The following is a 21,563-nucleotide window of genomic DNA, read 5'->3' on the forward strand; positions in this document are numbered from 1 at the left end:
TTTGAAAATGGTAGTATGAATTTAATCAACTCAGGGACCCTTTGAGGTCACACTGACCCCAGGTTGGAAACCACATCATGGATATACGAATGAAATGAATAAAAGGCTCAGAGTGCAGAGTTATTTATTCCAGAAGAATCACAGTCTTCAGAGTGGTCTGCTCCTTCTGCCCGACCTGCCTTTGTCATTGAAGTGAAGACGAGACGGTGACGGGGCAAACTGAGCCTGGATCAGTTTGGTGTCTTTATTGATGGCAGGGTGCTGTAGGTTCTGGTCCAGTAGTTGACGTAGTCTGACCTCAGGTCGTAGCTAAAGAGACGAGACACAACAAAACACTGACAGTATCTACAGCATCACTCTCTGGTTTCTAAGATGAAAGCAAAGTTTTTGTGTTTACTGTTGATTAATGACAAATGATTCGACATGAACACGTGAGCCGTGTATGAGCTCAACCATTAACAGGACTGCGTTTTTTCTATATGTCCTGTTTTAGTAAGGAAATATGTGTAAATGTGAATACACGTTATTTTAGGTTTCATCTTTTTGTAGTAGTGTTAAAAATAGAAAAGAATTTACTGTCACTCCTCTAACAGTAGAAAATATACAGCCAATTGAGTTGGGTTAAATCAATGAAGAGGCCCTACAGTAGTACAGGAAACAGTACAACTGTTAGACCAGAATGCAGTAGAATACATTAGAAAACAGTTGAGTAGAGCACCACACAAAAGGAAACAGAAATCAGTAGAACGCAGTAGAATGGAACAGAACGGAGCAGAATGTAGCAGCGCACAGTAGAACTCAGTTCTAGTACCTGACAGAGTTCTTGTTCATCTTATGATTGAGGGTGAGATACAGTTGGTGATGTTTGTTGAAGACGGGCCAGAGAACTGGGACTCTGCTGTCACCTTTATTGGGATCACTGGACAGGAGGAGAAGAGCTACAGCTTGGACCATGTTCAGACCAGTTTACACCAGTTTCAGAAAAGTCTGAGACCAGTTTCTACTAGTTCAGACGACTTAGACAGGACAAACAGACATTAGTTTATAACCAAACTGACCTCTAGTCTAGATCAGGTCAGTGGAGCAATAAAGACCAGTATAGACCAGTATTTGCTGTTGTGAGCAGTAGAAGCCACAGTCAGAGCTTGAACTGACTCAGAAGTATTGACCTGTGCATGCAATGCATCCTGGGACTTACCCAGTCCTGGCGAAGTTGGTCCAGTATGCGATCATATATTTGGACAGGTCTCGGTGTCGGGGTAAGTAGATCATTGACATAGAGAAGGGTTTACCAAACAGGTACTGCAGGTCCTCTGCGTGCTCCGCCTCCACCCAGATGGGGAATCCGGGGATACGAGTCTTCATGTTGAACAGGTAGGAGTAGGTACGGGCTCCTCTGAGGGACAAAGAATATTTTGAAAAAGTGCAAACTCAAACTGATCTAAGACCAGATTCAGTTCCTAGGAACTCACCCATTTGTGCACAGACACTGATGGAACAGCCACCAGAGGAACTAGGGTTCACTTTCACATATGGACTACTAAACCCAGGGATCATACCACCAATCCCTTGGTTCATAGTCAATCTGCTCTACCTCCTGAGCCACAGCCACCCAAACATCCACCAACTAATACTTTCAACCTTGGTCTTGGACTAAGTAGATCTGACCTGGTGTTGTTGGCATGAAGCTGGAGGGCGATCTGAGTTGGGACCAGGAACAGGAAGTCAGTTTCAATGTCAGCCACTGTCTTCTTCACCACAGCCTGTAGTGGAGTCAAACCCCAGTGAGACGTGTAAACATCATAGGCTGAACTGACAGCAGCATTCCCCTTCTCTTTAGTCAGCCCACTCAGCAGACCCGTCACCTCCTTCCTGAGGAGAAGCACTGATTAACCAGGACATCACTGTCTCCTCTGCAAGCAGTTTTCATCACAGTTTATTTTCCAGGTCACAAGACCTCACTGCTTCTTTAAAGAACATCACAAATTCTCTGGAAGCTCAAATTACTTGGACTAACAGCACCCTGAATCCAGCGTCCTGGTTAATGCACTTACACAGCTCAGTCTGACCAAAGCCCAGGAGTTACTTCATAAATGTAAAAAACAAGATGAGGCAGTGTGTTGGATTAAAACTGGATTGTTTAGTTCTTTAAACAAAAAAGACATGTTAATCTTTAAGCTTCAGAGATGCCGGTAGGTTGATTTGGTTAACTTACACTACCCATTCTGCACTGTTTTCAGTCTTTCTGCTAAGCTGATCTGAATATTTGCTTTTTAAAGAAAAAAGAAGCCTTCAGTAAATGTTAAAATAGTTTCAGTTGCAGTATTTTCTATTATTTTTAAGAATGTTTCCCATTGTGTGTCTGCATGAAGCTCTGAATGTCTCTTGTTCTCTTATTCATGTCATGGAGTAGTAAATACAATCTTAGGTGTTTGGAATCTGCTGGACAAAGACCTGATTTGTCTTGGATCCTGAATGATCCTGCTTTGATTTTTTTCAAAACAGTAAAATGGTGACCATCAGGATCTACATAGAGTTGGGTGTCGTCTGCATAATGGTGGACCACAATGCTCTTCTTTGGTTTGGCCTCAGTGGACCTGTGGTGGGTCAGTACTCACACAGTGGTTTCATTTTTCATGTTGATAGAAGGAACATCGACTCCGGCGAAGAGGTGTCCATCCATGCTATTGATCCCGGCCATGTAATCAAACTGAGCAGCATTGTGGAACAGCTTACTGGGGTGATCAGGGATAAAATCACCATCAACCACTGGAGAAAGTTCAAGGAGATCCATGACTGTACCTGCGGGAAGAAGAGACAATGCTGGACTCAGGACCATCTGACCATAAACATATTAAACAAGTTAGACAGATATTTAAAAGTCAGAGGACTCCAGCAGGATCAGTGTGTCACAGTAACGTCAAGGAAATGCTTGTTGACATATTGAAACCACACACTGACAGAGTGCTTGTTGAGGGTCTCTGTCAGCTCCTCTGACCTTTTCCCAGAATAAGCAGCACATCAGTTTTTCCAGCCAAGGTTAGGCCGACCGGGTCGCTCATCTTCAGACACTCTAACATCTCATCCTCGTTGGATTTGGAGCAGCCGACCCTTCGGGCAATCTGCAGCAACAGACGTACCCTTTAACATCAGAGTGCAATGGAGGAAGAAGTATACAGGACTGTTATACTTTAAGTAAAATTGGCAGTACTGCAATTTAAAACATGACTGTGTGCTTAAACCCTGATTACTTACTGATTAAATACAAGTATTGACATTTGATCAGCAACAGAATTTTTACACCGGTGTTTCTACTAAAGTAAAGGATCTGAGTTCTTCCACCACTGTAGTAATTAAAGGTGTCAGAGAAGTATAGTTCAGTACAATCTATAATATTTTCCTCTGGAATGTGGTGCAGTAGAAGTACAAAGTAACATAAAATCATAATACTCAAGTAAAACTGTAATTCAGTTTGTACTGCTACTGTAGAGTTGGCAGAAGAACCTGGTGGACCTAAACCAGTTTGATTATTCTTCAGTATTTCCTAATGGCTGGTGTTGAGCTCCAGCAGTGTGTTTGTGGACCTTCTTTGTCAGAGCCATGGGTTTCTTCTGCAGCGCCCAAGGACTGAGGGCCACACCTCCCTGTGTGATCGCTCTGCGGAATAACCCTTTACTGTGGGGGGACAGCATCTGAGCAGACAGACAGGGAGATGGCTGAGTTAAAATGACTCTGTTCATACCGACCAAGGAATTGGACCTTCAGCTCATCTGGAATAGATAGTTTTCTCACCTGGAAGCTGACACTGGCGGCTCCGGATGATTGGCCAAAGATGGTGATATTGTCAGGGTTTCCTCCGAATGCTTCAATGTTCCTGTGGACCCAGGAGATGGCGGCGTGCTGATCCCACAGTCCATAGTTACCTGAGAGGTGGAACAAGTCACCTGATTACAGACTGAGGTCACCTGAAACATGTTGTCTTGTTTGTTATATACCGCTGGGTAGCTAACGTTTACTACCTTATATACTTCTAATTTGAAGTACTTTATATACCGCTGGGTAGCTGACGTTAACTACCTTATATACTTCTAATTTGAAGTACTTTATATACCGCTGGGTAGCTGATGTTAACTACCTTATATACTTCTAATTTGAAGTACTTTATATACCGCTGGGTAGCTGACGTTAACTACCTTATATACTTCTAATTTGAAGTACTTTATATACCGCTGGGTATCTGACGTTAACTACCTTATATACTTCTGATTTGAAGTACTTTATATACCGCTGGGTAGCTGACGTTAACTACCTTATATACTTCTAATTTGAAGTACTTTATATACCGCTGGGTATCTGACGTTAACTACCTTATATACTTCTGATATGAGGTACTTTATATACCGCTGGGTATCTGACGTTAACTACCTTATATACTTCTGATTTGAAGTACTTTATATACCGCTGGGTAGCTGACGTTAACTACCTTATATACTTCTAATTTGAAGTACTTTATATACCGCTGGGTAGCTGATGTTAACTACCTTATATACTTCTAATTTGAAGTACTTTATATACCGCTGGGTAGCTGACGTTAACTACCTTATATACTTCTAATTTGAAGTACTTTATATACCGCTGGGTAGCTGACGTTAACTACCTTATGTACTTCTAATTTGAAGTACTTTATATACCGCTGGGTAGCTGACGTTAACTACCTTATATACTTCTAATTTGAAGTACTTTATATACCGCTGGGTAGCTGACGTTAACTACCTTATATACTTCTAATTTGAAGTACTTTCCATACTGCTGGGTATCGTGGGAATTTCCCACCAGGGATCAATAAAGTTTGATGATCAGACTGTATTTTGTTGGATCCATCTGCTTCGGAAAAGGTTTGGCTCTGACATGTAGTGAAGTCCAAGGACGAAGTAACACTACATGGAAATACTCAGGTATGAAGTACTAATACCTTAGAACTGTATTCATGTACAGTACATGTACATGTACATGAATGTGCTAAAGCTGGTTAGTAAACCTCTGGGTCTGACCTGGCAGGCGGGCGTCTCCGGTGCTCAGGAACCCCAAAGTGCCGACTCTGTAGTTCACTGTGACCACAATAACATCACCTCTGTCGGCCAGCTCCTTCCCATCGTACAGAGAGTTTCCAAGGACCTCCACATCGTTGGACGCCCCCAACAGGAAGGCACCGCCAAACAGATACACCATCACCGGGAGGTTCATGGACACTGAAAGACACAATGGACTTTAAAACGCTACAGACTGGAAATATCATAAAGATGCAATTCTGCCCTATATTTTCTGGTTCTGACACCTACAATGTCCTGTTTAGATCTGGTTTTAGAGTCCAGATTAGATCCAGGTTTAGGTCAGGGTGGGGTTTGGGGTTAGTGAGAGTAGCCGGTGTGCTACCTACATGAGCCTCCCTGTGGAACAAAGATGTTCAGGTAGAGACAGTCTTCACTGCCATGGGTTTTTTTCTGCAGAAGTGTCAGCTGCAGGCAGCGATCCCGATACTCAGTGGCCTTCAGGATTCCTGGAAACAACAAATATAAGTCTGAGCTGCCTCCCTGGTGTCAGAGCTAAATCTGTTGGTAACCACAAAGGGAGATGTTGGTTTGTTGACTTGGTCAACATCAGCAGTGAGGGGGAATAACTAACACTTCTTGTTATAAATATATATATATATATATATATTTATTTATATATATGTGTGTGTGTGTGTGTGTGTGTGTGTGTGTGTGTGTGTGTGTGTGTTCATAGTGTGTGTCATGTGTCAGTGGACTTACCGCTCCAGCCAGGGTGGGATTTTGGTTTCTCCCACTTTTTAGGGACGTCAGCGAAGGGGATTCCTTTAAAGACATCGACACTCCTGAAGAGTCCCATCTTGTAGTTCTTCCCCTCCACCTTCCCCCCCTCTGTCTGCACCACACCCAGCTACACACACACACACACACACACACACATTTTACAGCAGTAAATTCCACCTCAAAATAAATTTACAGCATAGTGAAATGTGCAACAGGTGAAGGGATGTGAAGACTTTCTGAAACACAGGAAAATCCATATCTGAGGTCTCCTCTGTCCTACTGACAAACAGGAAACATTTAGACAAGCTTGAAAAACAGATTGTTAAGAACATTAAGTAGTGAGCAAAAGCTACTAAGGAAAAACAAAAATATACCACAGTGATGAAAATACTGTGGTCTAAGTGCGAAACCCTAAAGGGCAGTCGCTACATTTAGAGAAATTGTTGTGTTACCTCGATGCCTCAGCAGTTAGTCAGTTTCACATATGTCTAAAAATAATAATAAAGTTATAATTTCCCACCTTCTTCCGCCACTGGTGCAAAAAAAAAACCAAAACGTGTAGGTTACCTTTGCAGCTGAGGCCGAATTCAGCCAGACACCAGACAGAAGCACCAGCAGCAGCATTATCACCTGTTCACCTGTCTGTTCACCTGCTGCTGTTTATACTCGCCTGGAAACCTCTTATCTCCTTTGTTGCTGGAAAATATTTACTGAAACCCTCCTGTTTAAAACCTTCGCTGACCTGGATTCAGAAACTAACACGGTACATTTGCTCCACTACTTAAAGACAGTTCAGGACAGTACTGACAAATTTGATTTTTTAGTATTTACATGTTGTATATATAAAGTAGCTAATATCAGCTACCCAGAGGTATATAAAGTACTTCAAATTAGAAGTATATAAGGTAGCAAACGTCAGCTACCCAGCGGTATATAAAGTACTTCAAATTAGAAGTATATAAGGTAGTTAACGTCAGCTACCCAGCGGTATATAAAGTACTTCAAATTAGAAGTATATAAGGTAGTTAACGTCAGCTACCCAGCGGTATATAAAGTACTTCAAATTAGAAGTATATAAGGTAGTTATCGTCAGATACCCAGCGGTATATAAAGTACTTCAAATTAGAAGTACATAAGGTAGTTAACGTCAGCTACCCAGCGGTATATAAAGTACTTCAAATTAGAAGTATATAAGGTAGTTAACGTCAGCTACCCAGCGGTATATAAAGTACTTCAAATTAGAAGTATATAAGGTAGTTAACGTCAGCTCCAACATTAAAGTGATCAACATCATCAATAATTAGAATCCAATAATATCAGATCCATTCATACTTTTACTTTGGATACTTCAAGTACATTTGGATGATGATACTTTTAAGTACTTTTACTGCAGTAACATTTGGAATGCAGTACTTTTACTGGGAACAGAGGATTTTTATACTGGTACTTCTCTCTGTACTGTACACTGTTTGTGGACTATGTCTCAGTCGTGCAGGTGAAGTTCTGTAGATGCTGAGGCAACTGGACTTGGACCTAAAAACTAGATGTATGTGGACTGTTTCTTATCACCTCATTTATTATTTTATCTTTTTTAACCATGAGTCTTTGTTGTGATACGTTGTTATTTCCTGTGTGCAGCTGCCCTGGTTCTGTGTTATTCTATTCTGTTGTGAATGGAAGTGACATCAGCCTGAAGGTGAAAGTTAATAAGCTGCAGAGTTTTATCACCAGCAGACCTGAGAACACACACAGCTGCTGCTAACAGTAAACACATACTAATAACACACACTGTTAACTGGTCTGTCTGTACCACACCACCTCAGACCTAGTTTGTGATTTTATCCATCCATCCATCCATCCATTCTCTATACCCGCTTTTCCTGGCTCAGGGTCACGGGGATCTGCTGGAGCCTATCCCAGCTCTCTCTTGGGTGAAAGGCAGGGGTCCACCCTGGACAGGTCAATTTTATCCATTTTAAATAATTTTATTTTTTTAGCAGTTTTAATGTGTCACAATTTTTAACAGAAATGTGCTTCTGTAGTATCTGAGTCTGGTCTAATAACAAGAATAATGCCAAGTTTTTGTAAAATGAATGGAGCCAGATTTAGCCTAATTATCACCTGTTGTCCCTGCACAGATGTTAAAAGGCACCCTAACAATAGAATAAAACAACACACCATAAAACTGATACATATGCTACAACAGAAAGTGGTAGCATGAACAACACAATGTAAATTATGTAAACTGTGTAGAATATGCAAAATAATTAACGATAAAACGACTGTAAATAGATGTTTTCACGTCTTTCGCAGGTCAAAGCTCGTTTTTCCCATTTTCTTCGATCTCCCTGAACGCCTCCAGACTGTGATTGACATGTGAAGGTATCGGGTGACGGCGGTGGGCGGGGTTTTGTGTTGCTCAATATGGCTGCGCCCTGCGCGGATCAACAGGTCTGAAGGTAACTGCGTTTTTCTGAAGTTAAACTTCGTTTTTCCAGTTTTCATTTAAGTTTACTTTTAATTTGAAGTAGTTTAATGATCTTCGTCTGTTTGTCCCGGAGCACCGGAAGTGCCAAAGCAGCTGCAAAGCGGGAAAATACGGCTGCTCTTTTAGCTCATCTGCCAAACAACACAGTTAGCATGTTAGCTTAGCTCTTAGCTGTGATGCTAACTGTTAGCTTCCGTCTGCCACTCAGGTACATTCGAAGTGGCGTCATCACTCTTATTAGTGACGTCACAGTCGCGTGCTTTAGGTCATTTAAAATTAAACCAATAGAAAACTAATAAACTTAAATTAGTTTTCTATTGGTTTTATTTTAAATCTCCTTGTTGAACATTATCAAAGTTTGAAAGTGAAAAACTTTCTGTTGTTTCATAAAATTACCTGTTCAAACTGTGTCAGGGTCAAAGGGGACACTGAGCATGTGATGCAGGAACATCAGGTAAAAAATTACTTGTTCAGTCACTTCCGTTAAATAATCGACCCCCATCTGTTTGACCTCCACCTGCCAGGACACCTGTCTCGTTGAGGTCACGTTGTGGACACGTGATGTCACAGTAACACGGCCCCTCCTGGTCTCTCAGGTGTTTTCTCAGGTGTTTGAGTGAAGCTCCTGGTGCTGAGGTAAGTGCGACACCTGTCGGGGAGGGCTCTGGCAGTTGAGCAGTTGAGCAGTTTCTCAGGTGTGTGGTATGAGAGGGCACAGGTGTGATGTGCCCTGAACTGGTCCATGTCTGAAAGACCAACATGTTCAATATGGGTGTGTGTGTCCAGGTGTTCACGATGTCCAAGGAGCAGGTGAGTATCAGTGAGCTCCTGCTCTCATTGGACAGTTCAGAGCTGCAGGAGGCGGAGCGAGTCAGAGCAGCAGTCAACCAGCAGCTGAGCACAGGTGAGTCCACCTGCAGGGGGTTAAGGATAGGATAGATATGTTATTACTCCCGATGGGAAATTTACACCTTTCAGCAAAATATAAAAATATATGTATCCTGTGCAATTTGAATGTATTAAAGCGTATGAGTATTTAGGCATGAGGTTCTGTCTCCACCCGTCTCCACCTGTCAGTGTGACCTCTAGTTTGTGCTTTCAGACAGAGGAGGTACTGTGCTCTCGTCTCTGGTGGAGTATTACCTGGACTCGTCTTCCTCTCAGGTAGTGCTGCTCCTGTCCTCCACCAGAGAGCCTCATCACAAGGTCAGCATCAGTGGCTGCATTGTCTGAGCTGGACTCTTTAAGTGTTTAACCCTTTTCTGACCGCCGGTGCCATCTGCCAGGTCCTGCTGGAGAAGCTGAACGAGTCTCTGAACAGACCTGGGACCCGACTGGCTGGTCTCACACTGCTGGGTCACTTGATCAGGAAACAGCCTCCCTGGGTTCATCACATCAGCCAGTCGGCCGTGCTGCCCTCGCTGCTGCGCTGCCTCAAGGTACACGTCCTAACCAGAATACACATTAGTACATGCTAAAATACACACGAATATACAAAAATACAGGGTACATCTACTGCTGTAGATACCAGTTACTGCTAATATTCACTAATGTAGACGCTAGTAAATACTTCTACTAGCTACTGCAGCTGGCTGCCATCCCACAGGCACCGTACTAGAACTGTTATCTGCAGAACAGAAGATACATATAAATACACAGTAGTACACAGTAGTATACACTATGGGGTACGCATATGGGGTATGTGTAGCAGTGGCCATATACTACAGTAATATCTAATAATATCTGCATGTACTACATTCACCATTGGTGGTTTTTGACAGACCGAAGGGGATGTGGTGGTCCTGATCACTGGAGTCCTGGTCCTCATCACTCTGTTACCCATGATCCCTCAGGCCGGGAAACAACACATCTACGACTTCTTCGACGTGTTTGGCCGCCTTGCATCCTGGACCTACCGAAACCCTGGTAACAGCAACAGTAACGACCACAACAGAAGAATCCTGTTATGTTGAAGATTCATCCTGTAACTGTAACGTAACGTCACACTGAACAATGTGTCCTCATTAGTTCTGATTGTTTCCTCAGGTCATGCACCTGTGAGCCACCTGATCCACCTCCATGCAGGTGTTTATTCTCTGTTCCACCGCCTGTACGGGATGTTCCCCTGTAACTTCATCTCCTACCTGAGGCTGCACTACAGCATGAAGGAGAACCTGGGCACCTTCCAGGAGCTCATCAAGGTCAGCCCAGACCAGCACAGACCAGTACACTCTGGAATAGACCAGTTCCTAGCACAGACTAGTACGGGACAGCACAGCAGAGAGCAGATAAATAAAACTTTTGTTACAGAATTTATGTTCTGCTCCTTCTTATATCTGCAGAACCTCATTGAGAATCCTGCTGTTTCTAAGGTTCCTTCAGTATCACAGTGATCCAGGGACAGTTGTCTGTGCACCCATGGGTTCACTGCAAACAGCAGCTGATCACTGTCAGTTCTGCTGGTGATGAAACACTGTGACTGTCTGTAAGTAAATACCAACTTAGGTCACAGGGTTGAGGTTGTAGCTCACATGGACTCAACAGTCACTGGTGGCGTTAAGCTTCCTGTTTACACCTGTAGTCCTCAAACAGAATATTGATGTTTTCATGTGATGCTCAGTATGAATGTAGGCAGGAGTGTTTTTGTCTAAACCACGTTGTTTTCATATTGAAATGTGAACGATGACCGACTGACGACTGGTTAACTGGGTGGAAACATGCTGGGACAGTAACAGCTGCTGTACTGGTTTCCAGTGCTGACACGCTCATGCACAGAAATAGCGGCTGTAAATACCAGCTGCTGCTGTTCTCAGATAACATGAGCTGAAACACAAGAATCTGTCTGAAACCATCTGAACTCTGCTCTGTCCCTCAGCCCATGTTGGACCACGTCAGGGTTCATCCTGAGCTGGTCACAGGGACCCAGGACTACGAGCTGGACCCGTCCAGGTCAGTAAGATACACAGAGACCTGAACCTGCCCCCTTTAAAGTCAGGGTTAAAATCTGTAAGCGAAGATGCAAATGACTGAAGTTTCCACACTCACACACACGGTCCGAGCTGAATCTAAAGGAGCGTTTCTTTTCTTTTTTAACTTTCTTTTTTCTTGATTTTATGTGTTTGGGGAAAATCTTTGGAATTCAGATTCCAAGTTTAAATTATACATATAAAACATTTGAGCCTCCAGTGGTACAGAGTGGTGTCAGAGTCCGAGCTGCTGTTACTGCTGATCAGATGGGAAGGACAGAGCTCGGCGTCCTGCCGCTGCTCCGCCGTGTCCCCTGGGCCCTGCAGCAGCAACAGGCAGCTCAGCTTCAGCACAGACCGACTGAGCTGACACTGACTGAATGAGTGAATGAGGAGCAGGACGACTGAGGACAGGGGTCATGAGAAAACCCTTCAGCTCAGCTCACTGTGCGTGGTTCAGTGTTGACTTCCTGTCAGTCCAGGTCTAAAATAACCAGGAGATAACTAACTGAATTTGCCGTATCATCGTGGCGGCGAGTTGAGTATTTTATTGTCATGTTTGGTCCCAGCAGCTTCGTGGTCTGCCTGCACCACAGCTGCTGAGGAGGACCAGGAGATCTGACTGAAAGCTCCAGAACAGCTGCTAAACATCACAGAGATCAATTTCTCAGTAGCATAAACATTCAGCCCATATTAAGAGTGAAACAAAAGACCTATAAACAAAGACAAAGGGAAATAAGACCAAAGCTGATTACGTGATTCCTGAGGTGCATGACCACCTGGCATTACCTGTCCACTCCACATAAAGAGGAGAAACAGCGAAACAAACCTGTTCTCACTCTCTGCCCATCTCAGGTGGAAGCGTTACGAAGTCCATGACATCGTGATCGAGTGCTCCAGGGTGTCTCTGGACCCTCTGGAGTCGTCCTGTGAGGAGGACTTTTACGCCTCCCTCCCTCACCTGGACCTCACCTGTAGTCCTAGCAACAGAGAGGCTGTCAGCAGCTCAGGTGAGTGTCACACACACAAACACACATGCCACAATGTGGAAAATGAATCCTCAAACTGAGCTTTCTGCGATGTGAAGCTTTTTCACGGTTTATGAAACGGAGGGAAACTGATAACGACTGTCGTCCGTCTGTGCAGGAAGTTCAGCGTGTCCTGGACGTCCAGGTGTCCCTGCTCTTCAGCCCAGCAGCTCCTCCGCTCAGGTGACTGTGTCCAGCTTCAGCTCACATGACGAGCACTGCCTGTTGAAGTAATGACCCACAGCCTTCTGCAGGCCTGTGAACGTAACGTGGATCTGCTGCTGTGGCGTCTGTCGTTAGAAGCTCAGTGTTTCAGTTCCACCTGAAACTGTCACAAATGTAATAACTGAGCTGACAGTTACAGGTGAGATAAACCAGCTGTGATCACACCTGGATCAGCTGATTGTTTCTGTGTGTTCAGGCTGATGATGTCACATGGCGGCCCTCCTCTCAGTGTGGTTTGTCCACACCACCACCTGAACTGGCCACTACAGGCTCCGCCCATCCCCTGGACTGGACCGCCTCGGCCTCAGGTGAGAAACACACAGTGTGATGGACCTTTTTTCTTAATGGAGACGTGACGCAAACTGAATAAAACCAGAACCGTGACGACGTTTCCCCAACAAATAAAAACCGAAGGTGAGAAACACGTCACGGTCTTGTTGGGTCACCTGCAGCGTTGGAGCAATCACATGCTGTAAAACTGTTCAGACGCTGGTTCAGCTGCCTGGCCTGTTGCTGCCGTTGAACTAAAGACCCAAACTCACAGCTGAGACACGCGAGGAAACTGCAGACGCAGCTCGACCACAGCGTTACGGTTCCTGGTCTGGGGGTCTGATCACTGTCAGTTCTGCTGGTGATGAAACACTGACAGTTTGTAAGTAAATACCAACTTAGGTCACAGGGTTGAGGTTGTAGCTCACATGGACTCAACAGTCACTGGTGGCGTTAAGCTTCCTGTTTACACCTGTAGTCCTCAAACAGAATATTGATGTTTTCATGTGATGCTCAGTATGAATGTAGGCAGGAGTGTTTTTGTCTAAACCACGTTGTTTTCATATTGAAATGTGAACGATGACCAACTGACGACTGGTTAACTGGGTGGAAACATGCTGGGACAGTAACAGCTGCTGTACTGGTTTCCAGTGCTGACACGCTCATGCACAGAAATAGTATAAGCCTGATCCCGATCCTGATCCTGTCTGTCTCCAGAGGTCACATCAGAAGAGTCCCACCAGCTTTCCTCCTCCACTGAGCCGGTCCTCCTCACCTCCACTCCCACCCATGAGGCTCCATCTTCAGGATCCCCTTTCCCCCCTGCTTTCTCCTCCCTCTCACTCTACTTAACCCCCCCTCACTCCTCCACCACCTCCCACAGGCCAGAGGAGGGAGGCTCAGCCGCCCCGTATGAACCCCTGTTTGAGCTGGCTCTGCCCCGCGCCGCTGTGCTCTTCCTCGGAAAGAAGACTCAGGTAACCTGGACTCAACTGGATTAGGGTTGTCAACAAAGTTAGTCTGTCAGGTGCTGACTCAGTGTGTGTCCCTGAGTCCAGAGCCCATCCAGAGACTGACAGCAGCAATGAATTTGTGAATCCAGAACCTGGTTCAGCTTTTGTTGTCCAAAAATGATTAAAAACCAGCAGGGAGCCACACCACTGACCTGGCTCACATGGTTCTTCCTCACCAACAATGTCATGAATTAAAATGTTGTTAGTTTTAGTTGTTGATGCAGATTAGATTAAAAGTGAAGACGACCCAGATCAGAGTGAACTGAAGCTGCTGTTGATGTGCTGTGGCCTGTAGGAGGCGCTGGAGAGGGCAGGGCTGCAGGTGAAGGGAGGTGGAGGAGAGGGAGAGGACCTGGAGGAGCATCACACCCCTGTCTCTCCTCTGGAGGTTTTGGACCAGCTGATCGTCCATGGACATGACGCCCATGATCACCTTATGAAGAGGTGAGACTGTTAACGTGGAGCTAAACACAACCACCTGACGAAGCCCAGTAAACAGAATAATGTGTGTTTGTTTTTGCCTTTTCCTAAAAGATCATAGTTCATAGAGCGAGAGACAATATCTGCTGCTGCTGCAACATTAGACGCAGTAGTTTAATATCTAGGGTCTGTCAAAGTGCAGGTTAGACCACATTGTAGGAATAACTTCTCAAAACAAAGTCAGAAAGAGGTTTACATGGTTGGAACTGGTTTACATTTAGAGCTTTATACTTAAAATTGTGCCTGTGGCCCGTTGCCACTGTGGATCAGTTCCTGTGAGTTAGGGTTAGGGGACGTGAATGTGGATCCATCAGGTGATGGAAACACAACAGTGTGTTTGTGTTGCAGGTTGTCAGAAGAAAGGAAGTCGGTGGATCGGAGTCAGTTGGGAGGTAAACAGCAGAGCATGAAAAGCAAAGGTACCTGAACGCCACCCTGCTAACAGCTGCCAGAGGACGCACCTGCAGCTGCGTCACTCTTCTGCTTCTGATCCAGATGTGTGTGTGTGTGTGTGTGTGAGTGAAAGGGTTTTTACTGGGGGGCATGTGGTAAACTTATCTGAACAGTCAGTGAGTGTCAGTTTAGGACTTACTGATGTTTTTTCCTTATTAAAATCATTTGGAAATAACATTAACAGTTAACGATGCTAACAGTTTCTGTCTGACACAGCCTGGACAAGTGTGACAAGTGTGAGTAAGAACAGGCGTCATGATATTCACATGTTGAAGTTTCAGAGAGAAGAGCAAAAGCTGATGTGCTTTCATTTTAATGAGAAGGCACAAGATGTTCCTGAGTCTGGATAAACCTGCTCAGTTTCTAATCACTGCTTGGTCTGACTGAACCACCTGACCAGATCTTTTCATGAATCAGACTCATGTGACTTCTCCGATCATCAGCTGTCATGGTGTTGCTTTTCCTGTGGTGCAGAATGAATTGAAACAAGCTCATCTGGAAAACTCAAGGTCACCCTTGTTCTGAAAAAGCAGCTGAAACCTGCACGTAAACACTCCGAACTCCAGACGTGCTGCGGGGCTTTGAACGCACCACTGTCTAACAGGAAGCATGTCTCTGTGTGCATGTGGTTTGTATGTGTCATGTGACATGTCAGGCTCCGCCCTGGGTGAGGACCTTCAGTCTCTGAGGAGCCAGGTGTTGCTGGTCCACAGTCAGCTTCAGTACGAGCGCTTCAAACGGCAGCAGCACGCCATCAGAAACCGCCGCCTGCTGCGCAGGGTCATCAACGCCACGGCACTGGAGGAGCACAACGTAGCCATGGTAACACATACACGCACAAGGTTGAAGGTAACTTTATTGGTGTAATGTGGTATACATCAGACAACAACAAGGAGGCTGGAATAACTTAAACCTGTTTGTTCTACATGGCGGCACAATAAATCAGAGACCTGACCTTATACAGGAAATGACGATCATTCAAGGGTATCCTAGCAATCTGGCTGCAGACCATCACAACACCTGCAAACGTTTTTGCCTTGCCAGCAGATAGTTTGTTAGAAGTGATTCAATAAAACAAGAACGAAATTGGTGTCGGCATTAAAAGTGCAAAGCTCATGGTACAAGTTTTCTACACGTTACTATATCCAGGCTCGACATCAGCCGTTGTCAAGTTAAAACAGTTATAAAAACATGAACCTCCTCACAGCCGGAGAGAAAAGTAGAGACAGTTTTTGTCAGTTCGTTAAAGCTGCTCAGAAACTGTCCTCCTTCCATTATTGTCCCTGAAGGTGGCGCTGCAGCTCCCGTCCACATTTAAACCTGTATTGTTCAGGAAAAATGTGCCGTGCTGCGACTTCACGACCTTTCACAGTCACTGGAAGAAACAGTAACGCTGCAGTAACAGAACTGTGTGTTTCTGCAGTATTCACTAGTATTCCTGCGTGTTTCTGCAGTATTCACTAGTATTCCTGCGTGTTTCTGCAGTATTCACTAGTATTCCTGTGTGTTTCTGCAGTATTCACTAGTATTCCTGCGTGTTTCTGCAGTATTCACTAGTATGCCTGCGTGTTTCTGCAGTATTCACTAGTATTCCTGTGTGTTTCTGCAGTATTCACTAGTATTCCTGCGTGTTTCTGCAGTATTCACTAGTATGCCTGCGTGTTTCTGCAGTATTCACTAGTATTCCTGCGTGTTTCTGCAGTATTCACTAGTATTCCTGCGTGTTTCTGCAGTATTCACTAGTATTCCTGTGTGTTTCTGCAGTATTCACTAGTATTCCTGCGTGTTTCTGCAGTATTCACTAGTATTCCTGCGTGTTTCTGCAGTATGCACTAGTATTCCTGCGTGTTTCTGCAGTATGCACTAGTATTCCTTCGTGTTTCTGCAGTATTCACTAGTATTCCTGCGTGTTCCTGCAGTATTCACTAGTATTCCTGCGTGTTCCTGCAGTATTCACTAGTATTCCTGTGTGTTTCTGCAGTATTCACTAGTATTCCTGTGTGTGTTGCAGAAGGCTCAGCTGCGTGTTCAGGACGAAGAGATTTGTTCTCTGAAGCTCAGTCTGGAGGAAGAACAAAGACGATACACACACCTGCAGCAGGACGCACAAACACACAGCGACCAGCTGCACACACACATCCGACAACTGCTGCAGCAGCAACAGGACGAGCAGAGAGAACAGCAGAGACTGCAGGTGCCCAGTACTACACAGTACTACACAGTGCTACACACAGTACTACAGAGTTCTTCACACAGTACTACATAGTACTAGACAGTAGCCCACTTTAGCACCTTCAGGTAGATTTTGATCCTGATACTTTTGTACGTTTTCATAAACGCACTGATTAAAAAAACCTCTTCCTTTACAGTACAGAGTCACAATAACCATCTTTGTTCTGATTGGCTGGTTTAAAACTGTCTGCGTTGGGATTGGCTGTTTCAGAGAGAGCTTCAGGAGTGTCAGAGTCGGGTGAGGGACCTGGAGGCGGAACTTCAGAGAGCCAATAACAAGGCTTATAATGCAGAACACCAGCTGGCTCAGCTGTCACTCAAGGTGAGGAGAACTGCTATTGGCTGATTGCTTCAATAGAAAGGTGAAAGGTGCTGCAGCAGTGACAACACTGGCCTCTTGTTTCCTGTGTGCAGCTGTGCAGCAGCGAGCAGCTGCAGCAGCAGATGTTCGTGTTGAACCAGCAGCTGGTTCTGCTCAGAGAAACGAACAGAGCTCTGACGGAGCAGCTGGAGGGAGGAGCAGCCGACCACTGCACTGTAAGGACAAAGGCCTGGATCCCTTCAGATGTTTTAGGGTTTGGTCCAGATCTCAGTAATGTGTCTGTGTGTCAGGAGGCGGCCATGCTGCAGTGCAGTGTGGGCAAAGAGTACGAGCGTCTAAAGGACAGCGAGGTCCTGCAGAGACAGAGGATGGAAGCAGCCAGTCACAGGATTGCAGAGCTGGAGAACCAGCTGACCAAGAAGGAGCAGCTGATCCTGGACCAGAAGAAGCTTCTGGAGGACACTAAGGCCCAGAGCAGGTCAGATGCTGCTACACCACTAACTGCTCTACAGATGATCATTGCAGTCCAACTCAGTGAAACAGTAAAAAATGTTCTTATTCCCAAGGTGAAAAATCCTACAACACCCAGAATGCACTGCACCTGGTGCATCCCAATGTCATGTTGATTGTAGTTGCCTTTATCACCAACTTCTGCTTGAGCCGTGATGGACTGGATGTGCCTGTGCACCTGCAGACGCTGCTCAGGGCTGCGAGAACACGCTCACTGCCCCGGGCAGCATCCTGCTGAAGAACCAATAGAAAGTGTCGTCTTTTTCCTGCACGTTGACGCTGACCATCAGTCACAGGCAGAGCAGCTTTAGACTTTAGACGGTTAATGAATTCATAGCCTGGTTACTAACGACGCTGTAGTATGAATCCATAATCACAGGAAGCAGCTATCGAGCATGTACAGTTCCAGCAGCAGAGGCAGCAACAGAAACACCTGTGATATCACAATAATTATATTCTACTGTCTGAGTTGGTTTCAGGGAAAGCAGCTTCACTCACACCTGTGCTGTCTGTGTGTGTCAGGGCGGAGCTGTCGGCCTGCGACGCTCGTTGTGTCGCTCTGAGGAGAGTCACCCAGACGCTGCAGACCGAGATGCTTCACCTGTACAGCCAGCTGCACCTGGACGTCTGCAGCAGGTACACGGCCTCTGAAAACACAGAGTCAGTGAGAACAGGTTTATATCGGGGGCAGCTCTGTAGAAATAAATCAACCTGTAAGACTGAAGTGATTTAATCAGTTTTTTCTATGTTTGGGTCTTATCTGCTTCAAAAGTTAAGATTTAATGAGACGAGTAAAATGAGGCTTCGCATGACATTGAACGTTTTAAGTACACAAAGATCAAAAGATCAAAAATAAAACTTGACCAGATGGAAACTTTATTAAAAGAATTAGAATTTCCAGACAATAAAAATTATTAGCATTGATTAATAAACTAAGTGTAGCAAACTGAACAAAGGAGTTTTATTATGTATGAATTTTACTTTATTTGTATTATGTCTTCAACATGACACTATAAACAACCAATCAGAAGACACCGCTGATGATGTCAGTACTGTAATCGTGTGATGTAATATGACGTCATGTTTCTCTTACCCAGGCCAAATGGTGGCAGTGTCACTTTACCTGTTCCTGAGGACAGCCTGAAGCCCCACCCCTCTTCTTCTTCTGTTGGTATAATAAACGGAGAAGTCCTCTCCACCTCCCCACTGCACCTTCCCTCCTGCTCCTCCTCCCCCCTCTCACTCTCCCCCATCGACTCCCCCCTTGCTATTGGCTCCTTCCTCGAGCAGCGTGCACGGCAACTGTTCAGACCAGCCGATCACAGCCAGGAGGAGGCAAAGAAGCAGGAAGAGGAGGAGCAGCAGGAGGAGGTGGCCCAGCCAGAAAGCCCCACTCTGGGTCAGGAGGTGGAGGAGGCCCCCGAGTCGGAGCCTGCGGGCCAGGCTGCAGCTCCCCTCCCTCCGACCACCCCTGCAGACCTGACCCTTGCTGTTCAGCAGAGGAGACACGAACTCAGCATCATGGATTATGACGAGACTCTGCCGGAGTATTGACACAGTATTGACACAGTACTCGTGCAGTGCTGAAACAGTACTGATGAAGGAGCCCATACCTTAGAGGGAGCAGAGACACCTCCGGCTAATCTGTGTTTCCATCCTCCTCCTGTTATGCACATGAGTGAAAATGCCAAAAATTCAAGGAAATCTTGAAAAATTGCCAAAAAATTATGTGTGAAGTGGAAAAGTTAATGTGGCAGTATATTTCCACTGAAGAGCAAAAACACACACACACACACACACATATATATATATATATATATATATATATATATATATATACACCAGAAATAATTAGATAAATTTTCTGATGGAATCTCTTTTATTTGTATCTTTATTTTTTGGTCTCTGGTTTATTAATTGCAGCTAAAGGAAACAGTGGGTTTGTAGTGGGAATATATGTAAAGGCAAATGTAATCGTCATCAGGAAACTATTTATAAAAGTCAAAAATAAGGAAAGAAAAATGTAGAGTTGTATATGTTAATATTTAATTGAGCTAACAGCGGCGGTGGAAATATTAGGCGTAACAGAAAACCCAAACAAAATGTTGTTTTTTCTGCAGCTTCCATTGTTCAAACTCATCACCTGGTGCTAATAGTATGAAAACACTAAGTGAAGTCCGACATTGCACCTGCACCAGCAGTTTGGTAAATGAGTAACACTATTATTATCAGAGTAATGATGACTGTAAGTTGCATTCAGTGTTTATTTTTTATTTTTTGGTCCTTTTTTCATCAAAGCAGGATCAGAGCAATTTGTAGACAATATCTGACATCTTATAAATGAGTCCACATCCAGCTGGCACAGAGTAACGTAATTCAAACGGTGTAAGTGATTGGTGAGTTCCTTATTTACATTATAACATGTCTGTAAACATCACAACATTTTCCCAAACTGACAGCAATTTCTTGAGTGTTTTCTGGAACATAACTATATTCACCATATTCTGCTACTGTGTGTACATGGACAGTGTCACTGTGATCATATTGAGCCTTAATGAGGGGAAATAGGCCAATTAAACCTCTGACAATTTTGAAGCACATCGCAAACTGTTATTTAATGTGTGCAGGTAAACTGGCCTAAATGTTCTTGATGTTGAGAAAAATATCTCAGGTTCAGAAACAGAAAATACACTTATTTGTTTCTGCTACTTATGCTAAGCTAGGCCAACTCTGTTGCATTTATAATTTTCAGACTGAATTATCATTCAGCATTCAAGTCAAAATTAGGACTGAATCCAGCTGATTAAACCTGAATGAATGAGTTGATCATTTTCTCATTTAAGTGATTTTGTTTTTTTCTTGCTGTTGGGAAGAAACTTTTCCTCAGCAGAGTTTGAACCTCACGAACATGTTGCTGTTAGAAACGTTTAAATCTGTTGTCAGCACTTGTGTATCTCCAAGCTGAAGAGATGAATGTTAAAACTGAAACTGTGAATGTTAAAACTGAAAGCTGCAATAAAGACTTTCGTAATCTCTGAAATTTACTTCACTCCTGAAATCAAGCCTCAGCACCCTTGGGTTCTGTAGCAGTGAGGGTTGTCTTGTCAGTCTGATAAACCTCTTTAAAAGGATCATTTCTGATTGAAATAAATAAAATACATGGAAAATGTTTTTTTTACCTTGTTGTATTGATGAAAGTACCAGTAATACTCTAATAAAAGTAAAAGTCTTAAATGTAATAATACAGTTTACAACCCATTTTCATACGTCAGAATTCTATAATATTGGATAATTAGTTCCATTAAAAATGGGGATTTTTATTCCACTCTTAATATCACTAATAGTCATTGCTAACATTTGTAAAATATTATACTTCATAATTTTTAAAAAGTGTCATCTTGTATTTACTGCACTGTGAATAAGAATTTGGTATATAATTTAATATAAAAATATTCCACACATTATTGCCAGGCTATACAATTATTTTTAAATTTAATTTCTGGTAAAATACTCAAATATATTTTGCTCGGAACATTTTATTTCACTTTATTTAATATGAATAAACAGTGTACCTAATTATTGCTCGCGTTCATTTAATTATATTAAAAGATATTTAGTATAGCTTTCGCTAAAAATATTTCAAAGATTCAAACTTAAGATTTAAGTATTTTATTTTATTTTATCATGTATTTCATTTCATGTCGCCATCTTTGTGTACAGTTACCATGGTTACGGGTGTCGTGAC

The 21,563-nt window shown here is 43.8% G+C and overlaps 2 protein-coding genes across 3 annotated transcripts; one reads left to right on the forward strand and one right to left on the reverse strand.

The window, feature by feature from the left end:
* Positions 1 to 107: 107 nt before the first annotated feature.
* On the reverse strand, positions 108 to 6,512 carry LOC113138757 (bile salt-activated lipase). The gene is made up of 12 exons (XM_026321492.1): positions 6,399 to 6,512; positions 5,811 to 5,958; positions 5,438 to 5,557; positions 5,052 to 5,249; positions 3,793 to 3,923; positions 3,585 to 3,692; positions 2,999 to 3,122; positions 2,619 to 2,802; positions 1,669 to 1,872; positions 1,199 to 1,396; positions 812 to 919; positions 108 to 309 (listed from the first exon to the last, which is right to left on the reverse strand). The coding sequence occupies exons 1-12, from the start codon at positions 6,453 to 6,455 to the stop codon at positions 231 to 233; spliced, it is 1,659 nt and encodes a 552-aa protein (XP_026177277.1). The 5' UTR covers positions 6,456 to 6,512; the 3' UTR covers positions 108 to 230.
* A 1,703-nt stretch (positions 6,513 to 8,215) lies between these two features.
* On the forward strand, positions 8,216 to 20,858 carry tsc1a (TSC complex subunit 1a). Of its 2 annotated transcripts, none has more exons than XM_026321509.1 (21): positions 8,216 to 8,290; positions 8,844 to 8,955; positions 9,106 to 9,223; positions 9,422 to 9,525; positions 9,606 to 9,758; positions 10,101 to 10,245; positions 10,366 to 10,520; positions 11,195 to 11,268; positions 12,141 to 12,295; positions 12,432 to 12,496; positions 12,735 to 12,846; positions 13,526 to 13,785; positions 14,117 to 14,265; positions 14,650 to 14,720; positions 15,410 to 15,576; positions 16,766 to 16,948; positions 17,198 to 17,308; positions 17,401 to 17,523; positions 17,599 to 17,786; positions 18,341 to 18,454; positions 18,916 to 20,858. In XM_026321509.1, the coding sequence occupies exons 3-21, from the start codon at positions 9,115 to 9,117 to the stop codon at positions 19,370 to 19,372; spliced, it is 2,895 nt and encodes a 964-aa protein (XP_026177294.1). In that variant the 5' UTR covers positions 8,216 to 8,290; positions 8,844 to 8,955; positions 9,106 to 9,114; the 3' UTR covers positions 19,373 to 20,858. The 2 variants fall into 2 exon arrangements, with proteins under 2 accessions (XP_026177294.1, XP_026177295.1); XM_026321510.1 differs by having other exon boundaries at positions 14,650 to 14,693.
* The last annotated feature ends 705 nt before the right edge of the window (positions 20,859 to 21,563 follow it).

Source organism: Mastacembelus armatus, chromosome 9 (genome assembly GCF_900324485.2).
Source record: "Mastacembelus armatus chromosome 9, fMasArm1.2, whole genome shotgun sequence".
Lineage (NCBI taxonomy): Eukaryota > Metazoa > Chordata > Actinopteri > Synbranchiformes > Mastacembelidae > Mastacembelus > Mastacembelus armatus.